Consider the following 17,638-nt stretch of genomic DNA (forward strand, 5'->3'; position numbering starts at 1 on the left):
GGGATTGGGGAGCTTCTGGGGAAGGCAGGGGGTTGAGGAGTAGGGCGGGAGGTAGGTTTCCTGGAGGGTTGCCCAGATCAGGGTGTATGGGTTGGTATTTGGGGATAGGTGCTTGAGGGGTGCCATGGTGGTGTTTAATAGAGGGTGGGTGGTAGGTGGGGGGGTCATTGGAGTAGGAGGTGTTGTGGGGTTTAATGGGGAAAAGGCAGCTTTGGAAGGGTCGTGGGGACTGTTTTCCCAGTGTGTGGCTAGTGGAGGTAGGTTTTGGGTGACCAGATCTTTAGCTGAGAAGGTTTCTGGGTGTGGGGGTTTTTAAGGAGCAGAAATGGTGCGGGGCAGCACGTGGAGTTGGTCTGCGCTGAATTTAAGGGCGATGAGGTGCCTTAGTAGCTTTCTTTGCTGTCTCTTGGGACAGGTTCGCTTAATGATGGCCTCTCAGGACTCAGCCCTGCCTGAGCCGTTCACCAAAATAAAAGGTGCAGAAAGAACCTGGGACAAGGCAAGAGAAGATGATGGAGGGGGCAAGATATCCTGGGTGAAAGAAAGAAACAGCACCTGTGACCCAGATGCTGAAGGCCTAAATGGAACCCCTCTAGCCAAGCAGCTGGAAGAAGGAGGAGGAAACCTGGAGTTGTCCCCATCTCCAGTACAGGGTGAAAAGCATTTGATAATGCTGCAGACTGTGCATTTGAAGGAAGGGGAAGACGACCTCCAGGGGGTCAGTCAGTTGAATATTCAGCAGCAGAGTGGGGTGCACATGGTGGTACAACGAGGGGCAAGTGTCTTGCAGCCCTTGGTAGTAGTGCAACAGGGAGTAGGTGCTCAGCAGAATCTACCCACAGGAGTAGCAATAAGTATACAGGATGGTGTTTATACATTTCATGATGTGGAGGTGATGCAGATTAACGTTTTGCAAGAAAAAGTACAGGCAAAAGATGAAGAAAACCTGTCCACGGATAAACCCCCAGGAATGCTACTGATTAAGGTAGAGATACCATCAATGAAGATGATGAGATGGTAACCTTTGGTCTGTAGTATTATATTGGTAGACTTAAAACTAAAATCTGGTTTTAAAAAATATAAATGAAAAATAAAAATCATGGCTGTGACTTTTTAAATGAAGGGATTTAGACATATAAATCCCTTAAGTGAGTTTTTTTAAATCTCCGCCTATGTTATTAAAAAGCAATCTTTCCTATATACATTACTGACAGTTTATTAAAACTAAAAGACTTTTTTAAATTTATTTTTCTCATTTCTACATTATTTGCATTTCAGTTGAGACGGATGTTCATAAGTACGCTGGTAGGTTTCCTTTCCTGGTTCTCACACATCAGTATAATACAGCATAAAAAGCCAAACACAACTAGTTTTCACTTAGAACAAACTATTTGGAAAGTTCATGAAACCACTGGTATTGCTATAAATATTTGGCTTTGTAAATTTTGCTACAAAACTTGAATGTTGGGCCTAAAATACTAGACATTGTCCCTTTCAAGAGATGATGCATTATATTTTTGTAGTCGTGAGAGTAGTAATGATCACACTGATTATTAAAACCTATAAAAATTCAATTACAATACCTTAGTAACTACCACATGATGTGGAATTAATACAAAATGTTTACAAATATACTGCGTAAATCCTATATTAATTTTACAAAAATATAATTTAAAAATTACATTTATTTTCCTTGTTTTTTCTTAAAACGTAGAGTCCTAGAAATTATATGAAAAATGCTGTCAAAAGAAGTTGAAAATATAAACTTGTATAGTCTCATTGCTATAGTCTCAAAAAGAAGGTCTACAATTTGTTTAAATCTGTAAAGATTCAGGGTCTGATTTTGAAAATTGCTCAGCACTCTGTAGCTCCCATTTAGAAACTTTACATGAAGCTGTTTAATATTTCAGAAGTGCTCAACTTCCAGGAGTTTCCACTGAGCTGAAAATCTGCCCACTCAATTTAGATGCCTAAATGGCCTTTTTTGAAAATTGGGGGACACAGTTTTCAAGCACCTACAATTGGGGCCCAAAGTCTGGTCCTGTTGAAGTATATGTCAAAACTCCTTGATTCGGTAGGTCCCAAATCAAAATCCCTGCAGATTATGTACCAAATAACTAGCTGCAAATGAGAATTAATTGATGGGTAGTTTATTGTATTCTCCTTGCAGGTACAGATAGCCTCTGCTGCTTTGCCACAAGCATGATTGTACTGAGACCATTTTCTTTCTTGATGAAGTGTAAAACGGTTTGTTTTTTTATTTTTTTAAACTAGATTGATAGGAGTAAAGATCTACATGCAGTTGAAGGTAAGGTCCAGCAACTGCCTCCAAATGAAGAGGGAAGAGAAAAGGACATTTTCACTGTTGAGAAAGCAAAGATCTTGAGCTGTAAAGCCAAAGATGATATGTCAGTGTCACACTGTGAACCCAAAGAGCAAGAAGAACAAGCAGTTATAAAAAACACTGACACTCTAGAAGCTCAAAAAAACACACAGCATAGGAAAAAAGGTAAAAAGTTGACTATGCAGTATTTGTAGCTCATATTTAGAAAACCAATTGAAGTCCTGTAAGTAACTTCTACTCTTTATGGTTAGATTAAGTTAAGGTTAGAACTACTACTGAAATTTGGAAGGATGAATAACCCTTTCTGACCTTACCTGATAAGAATTTTTTAATCGGTGTGATGTCACTGTAAAGTTTCAACAGAGAAATTCTTCAGATTACTGCCTCAATCATCTGCACTTTAAGTAACTTGGAGGATTTGAAACCTGACTCCACAGCTAAGGTTCCATTGGGTTTTCCACTTAAAGTTGAGTGTAAATGCTTAATAATTAAACATGAAGATTTTTAAAGTCATTCTGAGATTTGTACTCTTTAGAGCCTTCTTGGTAATCTTAATATTTAAAATCATTGTCTTCTGAAATCCTTAGATTATAACTTTTCCAATCTCCTATAATACGACAAACTCAAAGGTGAGAAAAACTCAACTTGTAATTGCACTGAGTGCTTTATCAAGTATAAGCCCAGAATAGGGTAATAATTCATGGTGGAGGAAAATACAAAAAGCTGTTTATTATAACTCATCTGGTGTGGGTTTTTTGTTTTGCTATGGAAGCTGATGGAGCTACAGATCTTCACAGATAACTCCCATTCTCTGAGGCTCCCTTCTTGATTCCCCTGTCGATCCTGGCTTCCCTGTCCATGTGCATCCTGCTTGTCCCATCTAGTTCCACTGCTACCGTACCAACCCCTCTTCCTAGCTGCCTCTGTGCCTCCAGTTTGCTCTCATCTGTGTCTTCACTTTCAGCTTTCTTTGATTGTGATAATGGGAGTTCCAATTCAGCAGTCCTAGTAAGGTTTGCCAGAACAGAGTTTCTGTCTGGTGAGCCATAAGAGTTTGCCAGGTGGAGAAGCAGACTCTGTAACAGTGACAAACTTCATGTGCCCCCTGCCACCATGTCTCAGTCCTTAACAGAAGGCAGAAGGAAGGGGAGGTTTGCAGGCAAAAACATTTCGCAGCAGCAGCAGAGGCGATATAGGGTGCAAGAGATTGGGGTGGGCAGGCAGATAAAGTTGCCTAAGAAGCAAAGTTCCTACTTTTCTGGTGAGGCAGGTTTTCTGTCTGATGTACTTAATAAGGTGGAGCCCTGATTTGACGGCTCTTACTAGCTATGCCAGACAATGCCTCCCTGTGGCCAAACTTAGAAGATTTGCAGGAAGTTTGGAGGCGCCTATGGGTGGTTCCAAGATGCAGTTTTTTGTGTGGATATGAACTGATGAATAAAATAATGATAAAGTACTTTTGTTCGTTATTCATTGAAGTATGCTACTAGCTGCATGTCCTGATACAGGCACATGAATTCTGTAGAAATATTTGTTGGCTGCAACGTGAATGGTCATCGGAGAGAATCAGCTTGACCCAGACCTGAGATAATGGTTCCAGGAAGGCTGTCCAAATATTACACTGTGTGCCATTTGGCAACTCTGAATCTGCTTGAAAGCTGAAAACGTGCCACATTTCCTCAATTTATTTTCTAAAGAAATTCATTACTTCTATTATGTGGTTTGCAGGTGTTATATAATCAGCATGGAGTATAGTTCTCTTTGACCGCTTACGGAACTAACATTCTGCTGCATTTGCATTCTTGAAGTTCAAGCAATAGATTAAGAGGCTTTAAACTATAATAGTTTTTTTTGTCTATACTTAGTATTTTCAAACCTCTGAATATGTGGAGAATTTCATAATTAATCTGCCATTTCTAGGCTTTTGTGTAAGTATAGGAGGTTGTCTCACTAGTTAATGAAACTGACATCAGAGGCGTACTCCACAGGATATAAGCATCTAGATGAGCTAAATGTTAAAGATACTCTCAAGGGAGGGAGGATTATCCATTGGTGTGAGTTAGACTAGGAGTCGTGCCTCTTGGATTTTGTTCCCAACTGTACCACTAACTCAGTGTATGGTTTTGGATGAATCACTTTAAACTCTTTTTATAATAGGTATAATAATACCTTTCTGACAGGCTTAATTTTTGGAAAGCACTTTGAGGTACTCTTATGAAAGACACTGCAGAAGTGAAAAGTATTATTACTTAATCTAGGAGGTTTAGTTAGGAAATTGGCACTATTCTTTAAGTCAAATAATTGTTTTGTGGCTCATGTGTCCTAAATATGTCTATATTCTCATAGGGGAAAAGGTGATCTTCCATTGTGATCTGTGCGCATTCACCTCTCTTAGAATGTCAAGTCTTAATCGTCACATGAAAACCCATTCTGATGAAAAACCCCATGTGTGTCACCTCTGCCTTAAGGCTTTCCGTACAGTTACTCTCCTGCGTAACCATGTGAATACACATACAGGTATACTTAGTATGTAAGAACGTGCTCTTGGTGTCTGCCAGATTTAAGTGGCATTGAAATGATCTTGTCTTCTGCCATCAGTCTGAATTCAAAACCCCGCATTGATTTTATGATTTTATTGGGAGTTCCATATGTAGAGCGGTGACACGACATGGCTTTAGTGTTCAACAGAACCATCCTCAAGGTGAAATGAATTTCTCCTTTAATGTCTGTGGGCCTTTTTCTTCCTAGTATTTTAATATAGGTATGTAATACATAAACCTTGCTTTCGTAATACATTTATCGTTTTAAAATATTTGAATCTTCAAAAAATTTCATATCAATTTTTGATATTAAAACTATTTTCATTAATGTGTAAATGCTGATTTACTACTGAGAAATTACAGATATGCCTTTTTAAAAAATTCTAAATAATATGTTCTTACAGGGACCAGACCGTATAAGTGCAGTGACTGTGAGATGGCATTTGTGACCAGTGGTGAGCTTGCACGACACAGGCGATATAAGCACACTCTAGAAAAACCCTTTAAGTGCTCAATGTGTAAATATTCTAGTGTAGAAGTAAGTGCAGTACTACTGAATCTCTTTTTTTGGGGGGGAGGAGGGATTTATGTTTTCAAATACAAAGGCCTGATATGCTGTGAGTTCAGTAGGTTTTTACATAAATGCATAAAATTACTTATGAGCACAAGTGCTTGAAGGATTGGGACCTAATGGTGCACCTTCATATTGTCTTTATTGACCTTAGTTTTACAAAACTCATTAACCATAGCAGATACATAGGTCAGAAAATGACATATGTAGCCGCATAAGTTAAGCTACAGTATTGACACTGAACGACTGGGTTGGGTTGGTGAGATTCTCCTTAGTGCAGAGGGCTTGTGCATTGTTGTTTCCATCATTTTAACCCCATTACTTCCCTCCACAGAAGAGGGGTGGCCACACAGATAGCTGCTATAGTCCCTGCACACCACAGGATCCCATAGACTGGCATGGAGATTGCTTACACATGCCCCTGTGGCAGAGGGAGATATCGGATCTCCAGATTCAATGGCCCATAAACTTGTGTAATGGCCACAAAGGGCTGAGTTTTCAGCCCCAGGATCCGGCCAAACATTGAGGGAGTGAAATCCATTCCTCCACCTCCAGGTGCCTTCACAAAGCCCAATTAATAAAACTTTCAGAAGTAGAGGATGAATTTCATTATTTATGAAGAAGCCTTTCAAAAAATAAAGACATTTATTCAGAATCATCACATTCTTATTTTGTCTGCTCACTCATTCTTCTGAGTGAGCTCTTGTACTTTTTAAGTTAACATTTTCTGTGTTTATCTAACCCTTTTTTGGAAACAAACCAACAAATACATTTTGTTCTAATATTTTTTCTAGTTATTATCTAACAGTAAAATGGCTGCTGTATGATGTATTTACAGTTACCCATATCCTACAAACAGGCACTTGATTAACTTTATGCACATGAGTAGGCTTGTTATAGTCATTTGTTACTGCTAATGTGTACAATTAAGCACTTGCTTAGTGTTTGTGGGATTGGCATCTATATTGTAATTCTGGGTCAAATAAAATAAAAACTAGAAAATGCCAGAGGTTCACATGGAATAGTAAGCATTCAATCATGCACCTACATTTGTGTCCACTGACTATTGCAGTTACATTGTTAAATGACTATGTAGATGCTTAAGTGCCTGACATGCTGTGCCCAATTTGCAGCTGTGTACAGACATGGCCCGTTCTTCTTTTCAAAATATGGTCCCTTAATTCTCCACATGCATTGTGCTAGTAGATTTTGAATAATATTTAAATCTAAAGTGAAATGATTTTTAAAAATATTAAATATACTCTGTACTTTTCTCTTTCTTTAAGTAAGGTTCTTATTAATCACTTTTTGCTATTGTAAACCTCACATTGAAGTTTCTGAGAGTTTTGCTTGAGTGAGTGCTGAAGAATCTCTTAGATAGTTATTGCTATGCAGTTAGGATTTGATGCAGCACACACTTAAGCACATCAATGATTTTTACTTGAGTAGTGACCTTGAGTGGGGCTATTCATGGGTTAAATTAAGCATGTATATCTTTGTCATCTCTTATGTAAATCTTTTCCAGATTGAAACCAATGTGATGAGCAAATATGTTACTTAGTATTGGCCTTTCCATTTTTTCTCTATATGTTCAATTTTTCTTTGGCTGGTGTTTTCATAGCTGCCAAAGGGAGATGGATGCCCTCATTAGGCTGCTTTGAAAATCCTAGCCTTTGTGCTTTTGATGAAGGTGTATGCAGGGCCAGTTTCACTGTTTCCCTCTGTATAGTCAGTTTCCCTTTTGTTTGTGTGGATCTTCAATGCTCCTTGCAGGGGAGGAACGTTAAAAATACTCCTAAAAATTGTGATTGCAAATCCACTAAAATTGAAAGATTGTTTTAATGACTGATGTAGAACTTGAAATTGCTACATTTGTAAAATGGGTTAGATTTTAAGTTGACAGTGTCCCTTTAATATGGGTGGTGTTGAATAAATTTTTGACTTTTACACTAGGCAAGCAAATTGAAGCGTCATATTCGTTCACACACAGGAGAACGTCCTTATAACTGTTATCTCTGTAGTTATGCTAGCAAAGATACCTATAAGCTGAAAAGACATATGGTAACTCATTCAGGTAAGACTTACTAATGTAATGGTGAATATATATATTTTACAGTTTTGGTAAATCTGTAGGACTACATTTTTTTTTTTAAACTGGCCTCAATCCAGCCTCTGAAATTGCTGCTGCAGTTTTACACAGACAATTTTTTCACTTACGTTTTGTGTGTCACAAGAACATACATGGGAAAATGTTCATGTAAAATTGTTGGATCTGTTTTTAAAACTATCTTTGAAAATTTGGCCTATCAGATTATGACAATTTTTTAATTGCGTTCATTTTGTTTAAACTGACATTTACCGATATGAAATAAAACGTTCAGTGTTTTCACTTGTGTGCTCTTGTTTTCTGTGATCCAATTTTCAGTTTTGTATCAGGCCTGGTTAATTTTACATGGCATGTGTCTCACAGTCAGGGAGGGTTTAAAAAAAATAGCTGCCCCAAAATGTGGGCATGACTATGGCACATCTGTTTCCTAAAAATACAATTCCTTCATGTAAATTATTTTGGCAAATGAGTAACTGCAAATCCTGTAATTATAACTTGCACTATTTTAATATTTATGGCAAAATAACAAAAGTAATTTGTTCCTGATGTGCTCTCCTATTTCCTTATGGAATCCCAGTGAAGACAAACAGATTACAAAGTCTGCTTGAGAGCAGAATTCAGTGTTAGCAATTGTGCATTTTCCTACATTAAACACAGCAGAAAAGAAGAATAAACTAATTAATATTTTAAGTTACATAAATGGCTTTGTACTGTCATTAGTTCTGCTCACAACTTCTGTAGGCTAAAATCCTGCATTGGGATCAGCTGTAAGCTAGTGTGGATCTCTGCACACATCATGCAGTTTTCCTACTGAAGTTAATGAGTTTCTATACGGGCGCAGAGGCTCGTGCTGGTGGATCACAGTGCAGCATCAGGGCCATAGATGTCCATGGGAGAGGTGCATTTGTATCAAATATATATGTAGAGCTGCTGAGCATATATTATCTAACTTCTCATGCTTTTTTCATAGGAGAAAAACCCTATGAATGTTATGTTTGTCAGGCCAGATTCACACAAAGTGGTACCATGAAAATCCATATATTACAGAAGCATAGTGAAAATGTGCCCAGATACCAGTGTCCACATTGTAATACATTTATTGCAAGAAAAAGTGATTTGGGTGAGTTTGGATTTAAGAAAAAAATGGAATGCAAATGCATAGGGAATTTGGTATCTTTTCTTACTGTTCATAGGCTATAAAAATATTCATTGACTTATTTTTACCATTAACTAAAAAATTCCTAGGGAAAAAATATTCATGAATTTCTCATGCTGAGGGGTTGTGGTGCCATCTTGTGGTTGCTATAAATTGGTACAGTTATAATGCTCCACATCAAGAGTTAACATTTCCAAGATATTACTAAATACCTGTGGCATTAGGAAAATCCATTTTCCAGAGCGACAGCCCTAACAAAAATCTAGGCCATAGATTCTCTATGGCACAGAGTGGAAAGTCAGTGTGGCAGAAGGAGCAGATCTTGATGGGACTGTCACAGTTTCCAGATTCTGTTCCAGCCCAAGCGTGAAATAAAAGTGGGTGTCAGACCAAAAATCTGAGGAGCTGGAAATATATTGAATGTTTTTAATACACTGATATCCTTGAATATATAAGATCTGCTTGTACCTTTGTATTTGTCCTTGACTGTCTTTTTAACTTGTGAATTTTCGAGCATTTCACTAATGAGACTTCAAAGAGTACAAGGAATCATATTCATAATCAATTCATAAAGTATATATTAACTTTTAATCTTGCTTTCATATATGCTTAGCAGGCAATATTTGTACTATATAACTTCTAAATTCCATTAAGCAGTTGTAGCAGATCTGTTTTCAGGTTCTGTAAGTTTCATGTGACATGACAGATGATGGTGTACAATAAATAGAAATGACCTTTAACTCTTTGGGTCTTTTCCCATCAAGCAGAAAGCAAATCAGTATATTCTGATGTAAATACTTAAATTCTTTATACAACTCATGGATTTTTTTTCTCACCTGCAAGTAATATCACTACAGTACTGGTGCATATGCAAATTTATGCTTAAAATATCATAAATGAAAGCTGGATATATGCAGATTAAATGTTCAGTTATACAAACCACTATATTGGAAATACAAACCCACATGAGTTTCCAGGAGAATTATGATTATACTAACTCTGTATCTGAAACAATACTTCATTTGCATACCAATAAAATTATCAGTATCCATATAGTTCACTTGTAAATTGATGTCGTTAAGTAATAGGAAGACCTCATAGAAACCAGATTTCCATTAACAAGCCACCGTATTAGAAATACAACCTATTTGTTATAATTGAGTCAGTACAACTGACAGGTTCCAAACAAATTTATACAAAAGGCCAAGATTTTCAAACTAGGAGCCTAAAGTTAGGGTCTTAAATGGATACTTAAGTGCCAACCTGATTTTCAAAAGTGCTGAATAGCCAAAAGTTATGATTTGGGTCAATACTGCACATTTTTCAGCTTCTTGTACAAAGGCTCATGCCTTCATCACGTGTGTGTGTGTGTGTGTGTGTGTGTGTATGTACGTATATATATATATATGTGTGTGTGTGATTTGATTAAATAAGTTATCATAGTGGGCTCCCAGTGAGGTGGGTTGAGGCATAAAGGGCCAGATTTTTAAAGGTATTTAGGCAGATAAAGATAGGCACCTAGGTACATTTGGAAAACCCACTAAAGGCCTAACTCAAATTGAAATCAATTAAATATTTATTTATAAAGGTAGAAATACGGTAGGGTGCTTACTTAGGTGATAATCTTTGAACAAAGACAAATTCCATAACAAGCACCTATTGATTGTCAACAAGCCCACGTATACTGCAGGTACCATATTACAATACGGTAAATATCATTTTGGGCCAGATTGTCAAAGGTACTTAGGTGCCTAAAGATGCATAATGATTTCAATGGGAGGTAGGTGCCCAAACTGCTTAGGTGCTTTTGAAAATCCCACTAAACGCCTAAACACCTTTTGAAAATATGGTCCTTTGTGCCGCTGTCCCATAGGTGATGCCAGTAGACTGTTTTTTTGGCTCCTGTTCAGAGGTTGTAAGGGCCTGGAAGGTTCCTTGTCAGCTTTCTTTCACACCTCTTCCCCCCTCCCCCCAAATGTACACCTATTCAGGGCTATTCACAGACTAGCCTTTTGTCTGAAACTATGGACATCCAAAAATCCATCTTCAGCTACCACAACTTTTCAATGTAATGATCTTTAAAACTGTTTTAGGTGTCCACTTACGAAACCTGCATTCCTACCTGGCGGTAGCGATGAAGTGCCGTTATTGTGAAGCTCTCTTCCATGAGCGCTATGCTCTTATTCAGCACAAGAAAACTCATAGAAATGAAAAACGATTCAAATGTGACCAATGCAGTTATGCATGCAAGCAGGTATTTACATTAATTGGAGTGTGATTGTTTATTCAGTTGATATTTCTGTGGGGTAGGCTTGGCTTTGGGGTTATATTTGTTACCACAATCTAGCTAAAATACTGTGTTTATATTTATTTGCAAGATAACCGGTTTATGAATGAATGATAAATTAATAATGCAAAAAAAATCTTAAACTATTTGCTTATGAAAAATCATTCAGACATGATCTGTTCGAAAGTAGAAAATAAGAGCAGTTATTTTCACTGCCATTGTGGTAACAAAACATGGTATTTGCATCTTATTTGTAGTATTCAACCTGTACAGAATAAAGTTTTTTCAATCCAAACTGGCATTTATATAAAACAAATAACAATATACTATAAAAGTAGCTTGGAAGCCATGGAATACAAAATGTCAGGAAAGACTGGATTCCTGGAGTAGGTTATTTTTCATAAGAAGTAATTTGACATAGGATACTGTATTCCTTGCCTAATTTATTTACACAATTTAGATTTTTAATAGGTTAGATGTACCCCATATCTTACAGATATAGACAACTCTTTAGAAACTTCATTACATTTCATTTAGAAATGTTCATACCCTCAATCAGCTTTGCTCTATTTATCTGGCCTTGGATGAAACAAACTTCTTAGTGGACCTTTTGTTATCAGAATGTATTTCTACATATTTCTATCTTATACCTATTCTAGAAGGAATTTTCATACATCTGAAAATGGAAGAATTAAATCATGCTATATGTTTCATATATGTTTTGCTATATCAGTAACATAGGGAAGCATATTTATCCCAATATATAACGTATAGTCTTTGTTTCATTCCTGGATGATGTGATTAAAGAGTTATGTACACTCTAGACAAATCATTTTACACTATATTTCAATCCAAAGAAACTTATTTTTGGATGCTCTGATTAGAGAATTATGTGCAGTCCAGACGTGATGAATTTTCATCCTCTTAAGTTGTATTTAGAAATCTGTCATGTTTAAAAACTGAAATATGTGGCCATGCTCTATGGAATATTTATTTGTTCATCACAGTTATTAACTCCATTATTACCCTTACATTAGCAATGTATGTACTATACATTAGCACAATTAACATCTTCACAATCCAAAGGAATAAACATGCTATAGTAGTATAAGTTTTTCTAAAAAGAACTCATAAAAAACACACAGGATTCTTTCATTGAGACTCCTGCTCTAAGTGCTTTTAGAACGGTCATTGGAAAAGTGTGAAAATGTAGTGACTTGTTCTGCCTGTTGATTTTTAGAAAGATTCTCTCACACTCAGGAAGAGACAAACTATAGAGAGAAGATAACTAAATATGGATCAAAAGCATGGATTCTCAACCAGACAAGCATACTCTGTAGTAGAAAGGGATATTTAACTTTTAAGGCTGGGCTTTTAAGCCCACTAAAACCATGTATAGCTTTCTCTTGCCATTGCTCCCTTGAAGTGGGTAACAAAGTGTAAAATACTGAGAGCTCAGTAATATGGGTTTTCACGTGTGTTCTTTATAACTTCAGCAGCTTATTAATTTTAAATAATTTCTGTTGAATTAAAACCACTTTGCCCTCTGAACTCACCAGTTACCACTCGTCCGAGGAAAGGAGGGCACAGGGATTCTCTTATCTAGTCAGCTGTCCACTTGTCTGGGGAAAAGAGGGCAGGAGGCAAGCCAGATCTTAAAGAGGTTTTTGAAGCTGCAGTATGCAGGTGTGCATTCTCTACAAGCAGCAATCTTTTCTACCCTCTCTGATGCCGTTGCTATTAGTCATTCCTTCCCACTGTTAATTACATAGGCCCTGATGTGCTAGCATAGACTATTCCCTTGCAGAGTTCCATTTCCTTCAGCGCGTCTCCAGGTGCATGCAAGGATCCATATCAGTGGATCTCACTGCATCATCGGGGCCATGCAAACTCAGCAGGGGTGGAGTTTCCAACAGGCAGTAGGAGACAAAGTCTTAAGTACCCACCAACTCTTAAAATAACATTTTTTTAAAAATCAAAACAGTTAACTTATTCTCTCATTTTCTGAAAAGGTTTGTTTTGTTCCAACCATTCTTTAAATCATTGCTCAGTAAAATAATTGACACTCTTGAATGTTCTGGTAAAGTGAAAAATTTAGGAAAATACAAACTAAATCTCAGTACTCAGCCCTTAACATTTTATTTCAGGGATCACTGTTCTCCAAGTGATGGTACACATTGGGTAAAATCCTGGTCCCATTCAAGTCAGTGACAGTTTTGCCATTGACTTCAGTGGGAGCAGAATTTTACCCTACATGTTCTTCAGTACCTGTGCTCTGTGAGACAAATGAAGGAAACTGCAACAACCTTGGACTCTAGTTTTCTTGCTTGTCACAAAAAGTTAGTTATGTTTTAAACATTGTTTTCTTCATTTCAGGAACGACACTTGATTGTACATAAGCGTACACATACTGGTGAGAAACCCTTCACTTGTGTATGTTGCAGCAAATGCTTCCGGCAGAAGCAGCTTCTAACTGTTCACTTCAGGAAATACCATGATTCCAATTTTAAACCAACAGTTTATGAATGCCCTAAATGTGGCAAGGGCTATTCACGCTGGGTAAGGTACTTCCTTTTAAGGAATCTCAATGGGGAGATATCTTTAGTTAAGTACTACATACCACATTTTTATAAAGAAGCAGTCTGCTGGCTGAACTGAATCTCCTGCTAGCTCCTTGATGCAGAGCCACCAATAGGCTTTTCCCAGATCTTACATCAAAGGGTTAATACATCTGATAATTTTCCACTTTATATAAAAGGCCAGGTGTTTGTTTCAAGAATTTTATTGGTACAGTGCAAGTTGGGAATTAATAAGATTGAAAGTGCAAATAGTCTATTGATAGAAAATAAAAGGCAAATAAGAAACAAATGTAAATATCTGGAAAGTATCCTATAGGTACCAAAAGACAAATAGTAGAAACTGAGAAAATATGTAAAGTAGAAAATACAAGGAATAGTTCAGCAAAGTGAATGAGAGAATAATAATCCTATTCTTCAAAACCATATGCTACTGGCAGAATTTGTATCTCAGCCGGCTCCCTGAGCACACAGGATACTGTGTTAGCAACAAGAAGTGTTACTGGCGTTCGGATTTGTGATTATAGTAGCTTCAAAAGCTGGTCCTATCTTCTTTGTAAATTTGATACTTTATAAACTATTTTATTCACTTATGAATCAAACAAAGATGCTAGATCTGATTTAAGTCTGCCAGTCTTTATAATGTTCCTTTAAAGTGGAATTTAAAAATTTTTACTGGAACAATCTTCAGAAGTTTGATAAGCAGCAAGTCATTGAGATTAATTGACTTTTTTCTAGTTTTCTAAAATCTATATATTAGAAACTTGAAATGTTTGTCTCTTTGTGTTTAAAATGCATAATTGCATTAATACTACATTCATATGTCTGTGCTTCATTGTCCTATCAGAATAATATGCATAAGCATGCTGAAAGCTGTGGATTGGTGAGGGCAAAATCTGTTACATGCCGCAAAGGAAGCAAGGGCAAAAAGAAAAGATGTGACAGACTAAAACATGATGTTAAGCAAGAAGGTAATCAGCTAATAAGTTAGAATTTAATCAAGTAAATTGGAATCAACCAGATATGGCTAAAGCTGTGAATCTCCTCCTGTGATTTAATTAATATTTCACAGTGAGGTTAATTTAAGTGCTAACATAGGGTGAATGTTTGTTTCAGACACCTTTTTGTGTGTCAGAAAGCCCAGTCATCTGAGTGTGAGTCATTGCTCAATTATTTATTCTGGAGCCACTGTTCCCCTGCTCATGCAAGTTTTCTCCCAGTCTCCCTGCGCAGCAATAGTCAAAAATGCAGCACTGTTCTTTAATCAAGGAAGATGAAGGCCACAGAGTTTTCTCTTGTGCGGATCAGCATGGGTCAGCAGGCAATAGGGACCAAATTGAAAACTCCTGAGTACCACAAACCAAGCTCCTCCCATTTGTGATGCCAAACTAGGATGCTGCTTAGAGTAGACTGAGCATGTCTGCATAATATGATCACTCCTCTTCTTTATCTTGTGTTTGGTCATCAGAGAAATAGTAAAAATGACTATTTTGAACAGAATTGGGCTTCCCAGTTAACATGCCACTGAGATGACTAAGACAGTTCACACCTCATAGCTATTGTTTCAGGCTGTCTGCAGGCTTGGGCAGACACATTTGTTTTATTATTATCTCTGATTTTCAAAATACAACTATAGGCTCCCATCCAGTACTTTGGGCATCTATCCCATAAATTAAAAATCACAAGATGAACAGAGGGATTACCCCTAGATATCTGTTTCTCTCACTCTCCTCAGCAGCCTTAACAAAAGGGGTGGGGGAGTCAAGGTGAGCTTTGCATCATGTCTGGAGAGCTGCCTGGGCTATGGCAGAACAAAGGTGGGGAAGTGAGTTACCAAACTGAGAACCTCTCTCCGAGAACTCCTGCCAGCAGCTCAGGCACCTCTGCTGAGGCACGCTGCGTTGGTTTACAATTTGTTCACATTTTGAAGATTATCTTTACAGTCATCAGGGCCATGTAGTATAATAAGCTTAGATTCTGGAGTACAAGATGGTAGCCAATATGAAACGGTACTGGCTCATTCATCCACTGCAAGCTTGTCCTATTTGACCCTTTCTAAGCATGAGTAGGCAACACAATACTTAATGTATTGGCAGGCAGTTTACACTGATTCCCCCCCCCCCCCCCCCCGTATGGGCAATGCCACTGGGATAACATTTCACATAATGATAATTGTGATGTTGTACTTTTTCAAAGTCTGATGAATATATCTCAAGGTGGAACGTCAGCAGGTGGTTTTACAATAGTGTTCCCTCCACTCCTTTCAGTGGTGAGGCTCCAATGGTTATGACTGAAGATTTTAAAAGAAATGCCAGTGTAGACCCAGACCTAGGTTTTGCTTGTGGTTTTTGTATTTGCAATACTTATGTTGTGTAGACTTTTGCTGCTGCTGTTTGCTACATGCAGACTATGAGAATTTTTGTGCATCTTCAGCTCTTGGGGTGAGAAATTCAGTTTGCTGGAATTTAAATAATGTCTCTACAAGCACTAGAGAGACAGAATGCAACTACTTCCTATTATTTGACTCTCTCAGATCTTACACACTAAAGCACTGGGTCCAAATTACTTTTTTCAACAGTTAGTATTTGGGGCTGAACAAAGGCAGAGGAAGAGTTTTCCACACACACTTGGAATATTGACTATAAGATATTGGCTTCTTAAAAGATCATAGTATCACAAGAACTTTTGACTCTTTTGCTCAGGTTTAAAAATGGATTTGTGGTGTCTTTCTGACTGATGAATAACATGCTCTGCTGCTGCTGTTGAAAATGAATTTAAATTTTTTTTTAAAGAAATTCCCTCTTCATCATTCTGCCATGGATGTGAGCAGTATGTAAGTCTCCAGTTAATTAATGTTGAGGTCTCTGCTGGTTAGTAAATCATTGGTGCTACTCAGTAGCATTGATTATTGTACATTACAACTAAATTGATCCACCAAAGTTGAGAACAGAATCCTAATGGTAGCAAGGTGACATTTATAACAGAATGTACTCATCCTCCAAAATTGGAGACTTTAAAATAAAAAATGTAGTGGTGTATTATAGACACTGAAAATGTTTTTTTCCCCCTACAGTGAAACTGCAGAATGGTAAATTCATTTAGTATTTAATTCTTTCTCTAGTTGACAATTATGATGTTTAATTTTTCTGCAAAGCTGTTGACCTGGGATCATTCCAAGATGTTTCCTTTGTGAACACTGAATGCTGTGCCAGTGAGATTGTCCCTGTCGTATATGGAATAGAAACAAGTACTCCGAGGGAGCAGAAAACAGAAATGACTTGTGAAATGATCCTCAACATGATGGACAAATAATACAAACACAATTCTGATTTCCATTGTTAACGTACAGAATGTCAGTTTGTATACTAGTGCAAAGTTTGTAAGCATGTTAAGGAAAGTAAGCTGTAGAAGGTATTGGTTTCTGTAAAAGTTGCTAAAAAGTTGTTAGCTCAAGTTACATGAAAGCCACATATGTTCTAACGTGTTCACATCAGCGTCAAAGAAAAACAAATTTTAAAACTAGGCCATGGAAAAAAAGTAGGTTGAATTTATTCAATTTACTTTTCATTTTTCTTCCAGATTTAGTTACAGAATTACATACAATTTTCAAGCAGATTTATTCCACAGTAGCTCTGTGCTCCTGTCAGATCCAGATATGTGTGACCTTCAGCTTGTTTGCATTTACCTCATGGTGAGCACATTGTGAAAGGCAACATTATTTTGATGCAAAGAACATAGCTAGGTCTTCTCTCGGAACACTAAAGATCTTAACAAATTTGTACAATTTTAGCCTAGTATACTACTTATATATATGCATATATATATATGCATATGCATCTGGGTACCTTGTCAGTAAGTTCATTGTAACATTATTAACTTTACAATATATATACTTTTAATCTCTTAATTTTAAAAAAGACACTTCTTTTATAACATACCCAGTTTTGAGGCTTGGTTGTTAAGGCCTTGGTCAAATTCTCCTCCCATTTAACACCAGTTTTACACAGGTGTAACTCCATTGATTTCAGTTGGGGCACTTGTGATTTACACCAGGGTG

General features: G+C 37.2%; 1 protein-coding gene across 1 annotated transcript in view; it reads left to right on the plus strand.

Moving 5' to 3' along the window:
• The window catches only part of CTCFL (CCCTC-binding factor like), a 17,074-nt gene extending 181 nt beyond the window's left edge, over positions 1-16,893 (plus strand). Inside the window, exons 2-11 of the mRNA XM_026652844.1 lie at positions 416-985; positions 2,275-2,509; positions 4,691-4,861; positions 5,289-5,422; positions 7,409-7,529; positions 8,533-8,682; positions 10,812-10,972; positions 13,382-13,564; positions 14,429-14,552; positions 16,736-16,893. Of these exons, the coding sequence (XP_026508629.1) occupies positions 425-985; positions 2,275-2,509; positions 4,691-4,861; positions 5,289-5,422; positions 7,409-7,529; positions 8,533-8,682; positions 10,812-10,972; positions 13,382-13,564; positions 14,429-14,552; positions 16,736-16,893 (1,998 nt within the window). The 5' untranslated portion in view covers positions 416-424. The remainder of the gene's footprint in view (positions 1-415; positions 986-2,274; positions 2,510-4,690; positions 4,862-5,288; positions 5,423-7,408; positions 7,530-8,532; positions 8,683-10,811; positions 10,973-13,381; positions 13,565-14,428; positions 14,553-16,735) is intronic.
• The last annotated feature ends 745 nt before the right edge of the window (positions 16,894-17,638 follow it).

The sequence above is a fragment of the Terrapene carolina genome, unplaced genomic scaffold (genome assembly GCF_002925995.2).
Source record: "Terrapene carolina triunguis isolate 2854851 unplaced genomic scaffold, T_m_triunguis-2.0 Scaffold130, whole genome shotgun sequence".
Classification (NCBI taxonomy): Eukaryota; Metazoa; Chordata; order Testudines; family Emydidae; genus Terrapene; species Terrapene triunguis.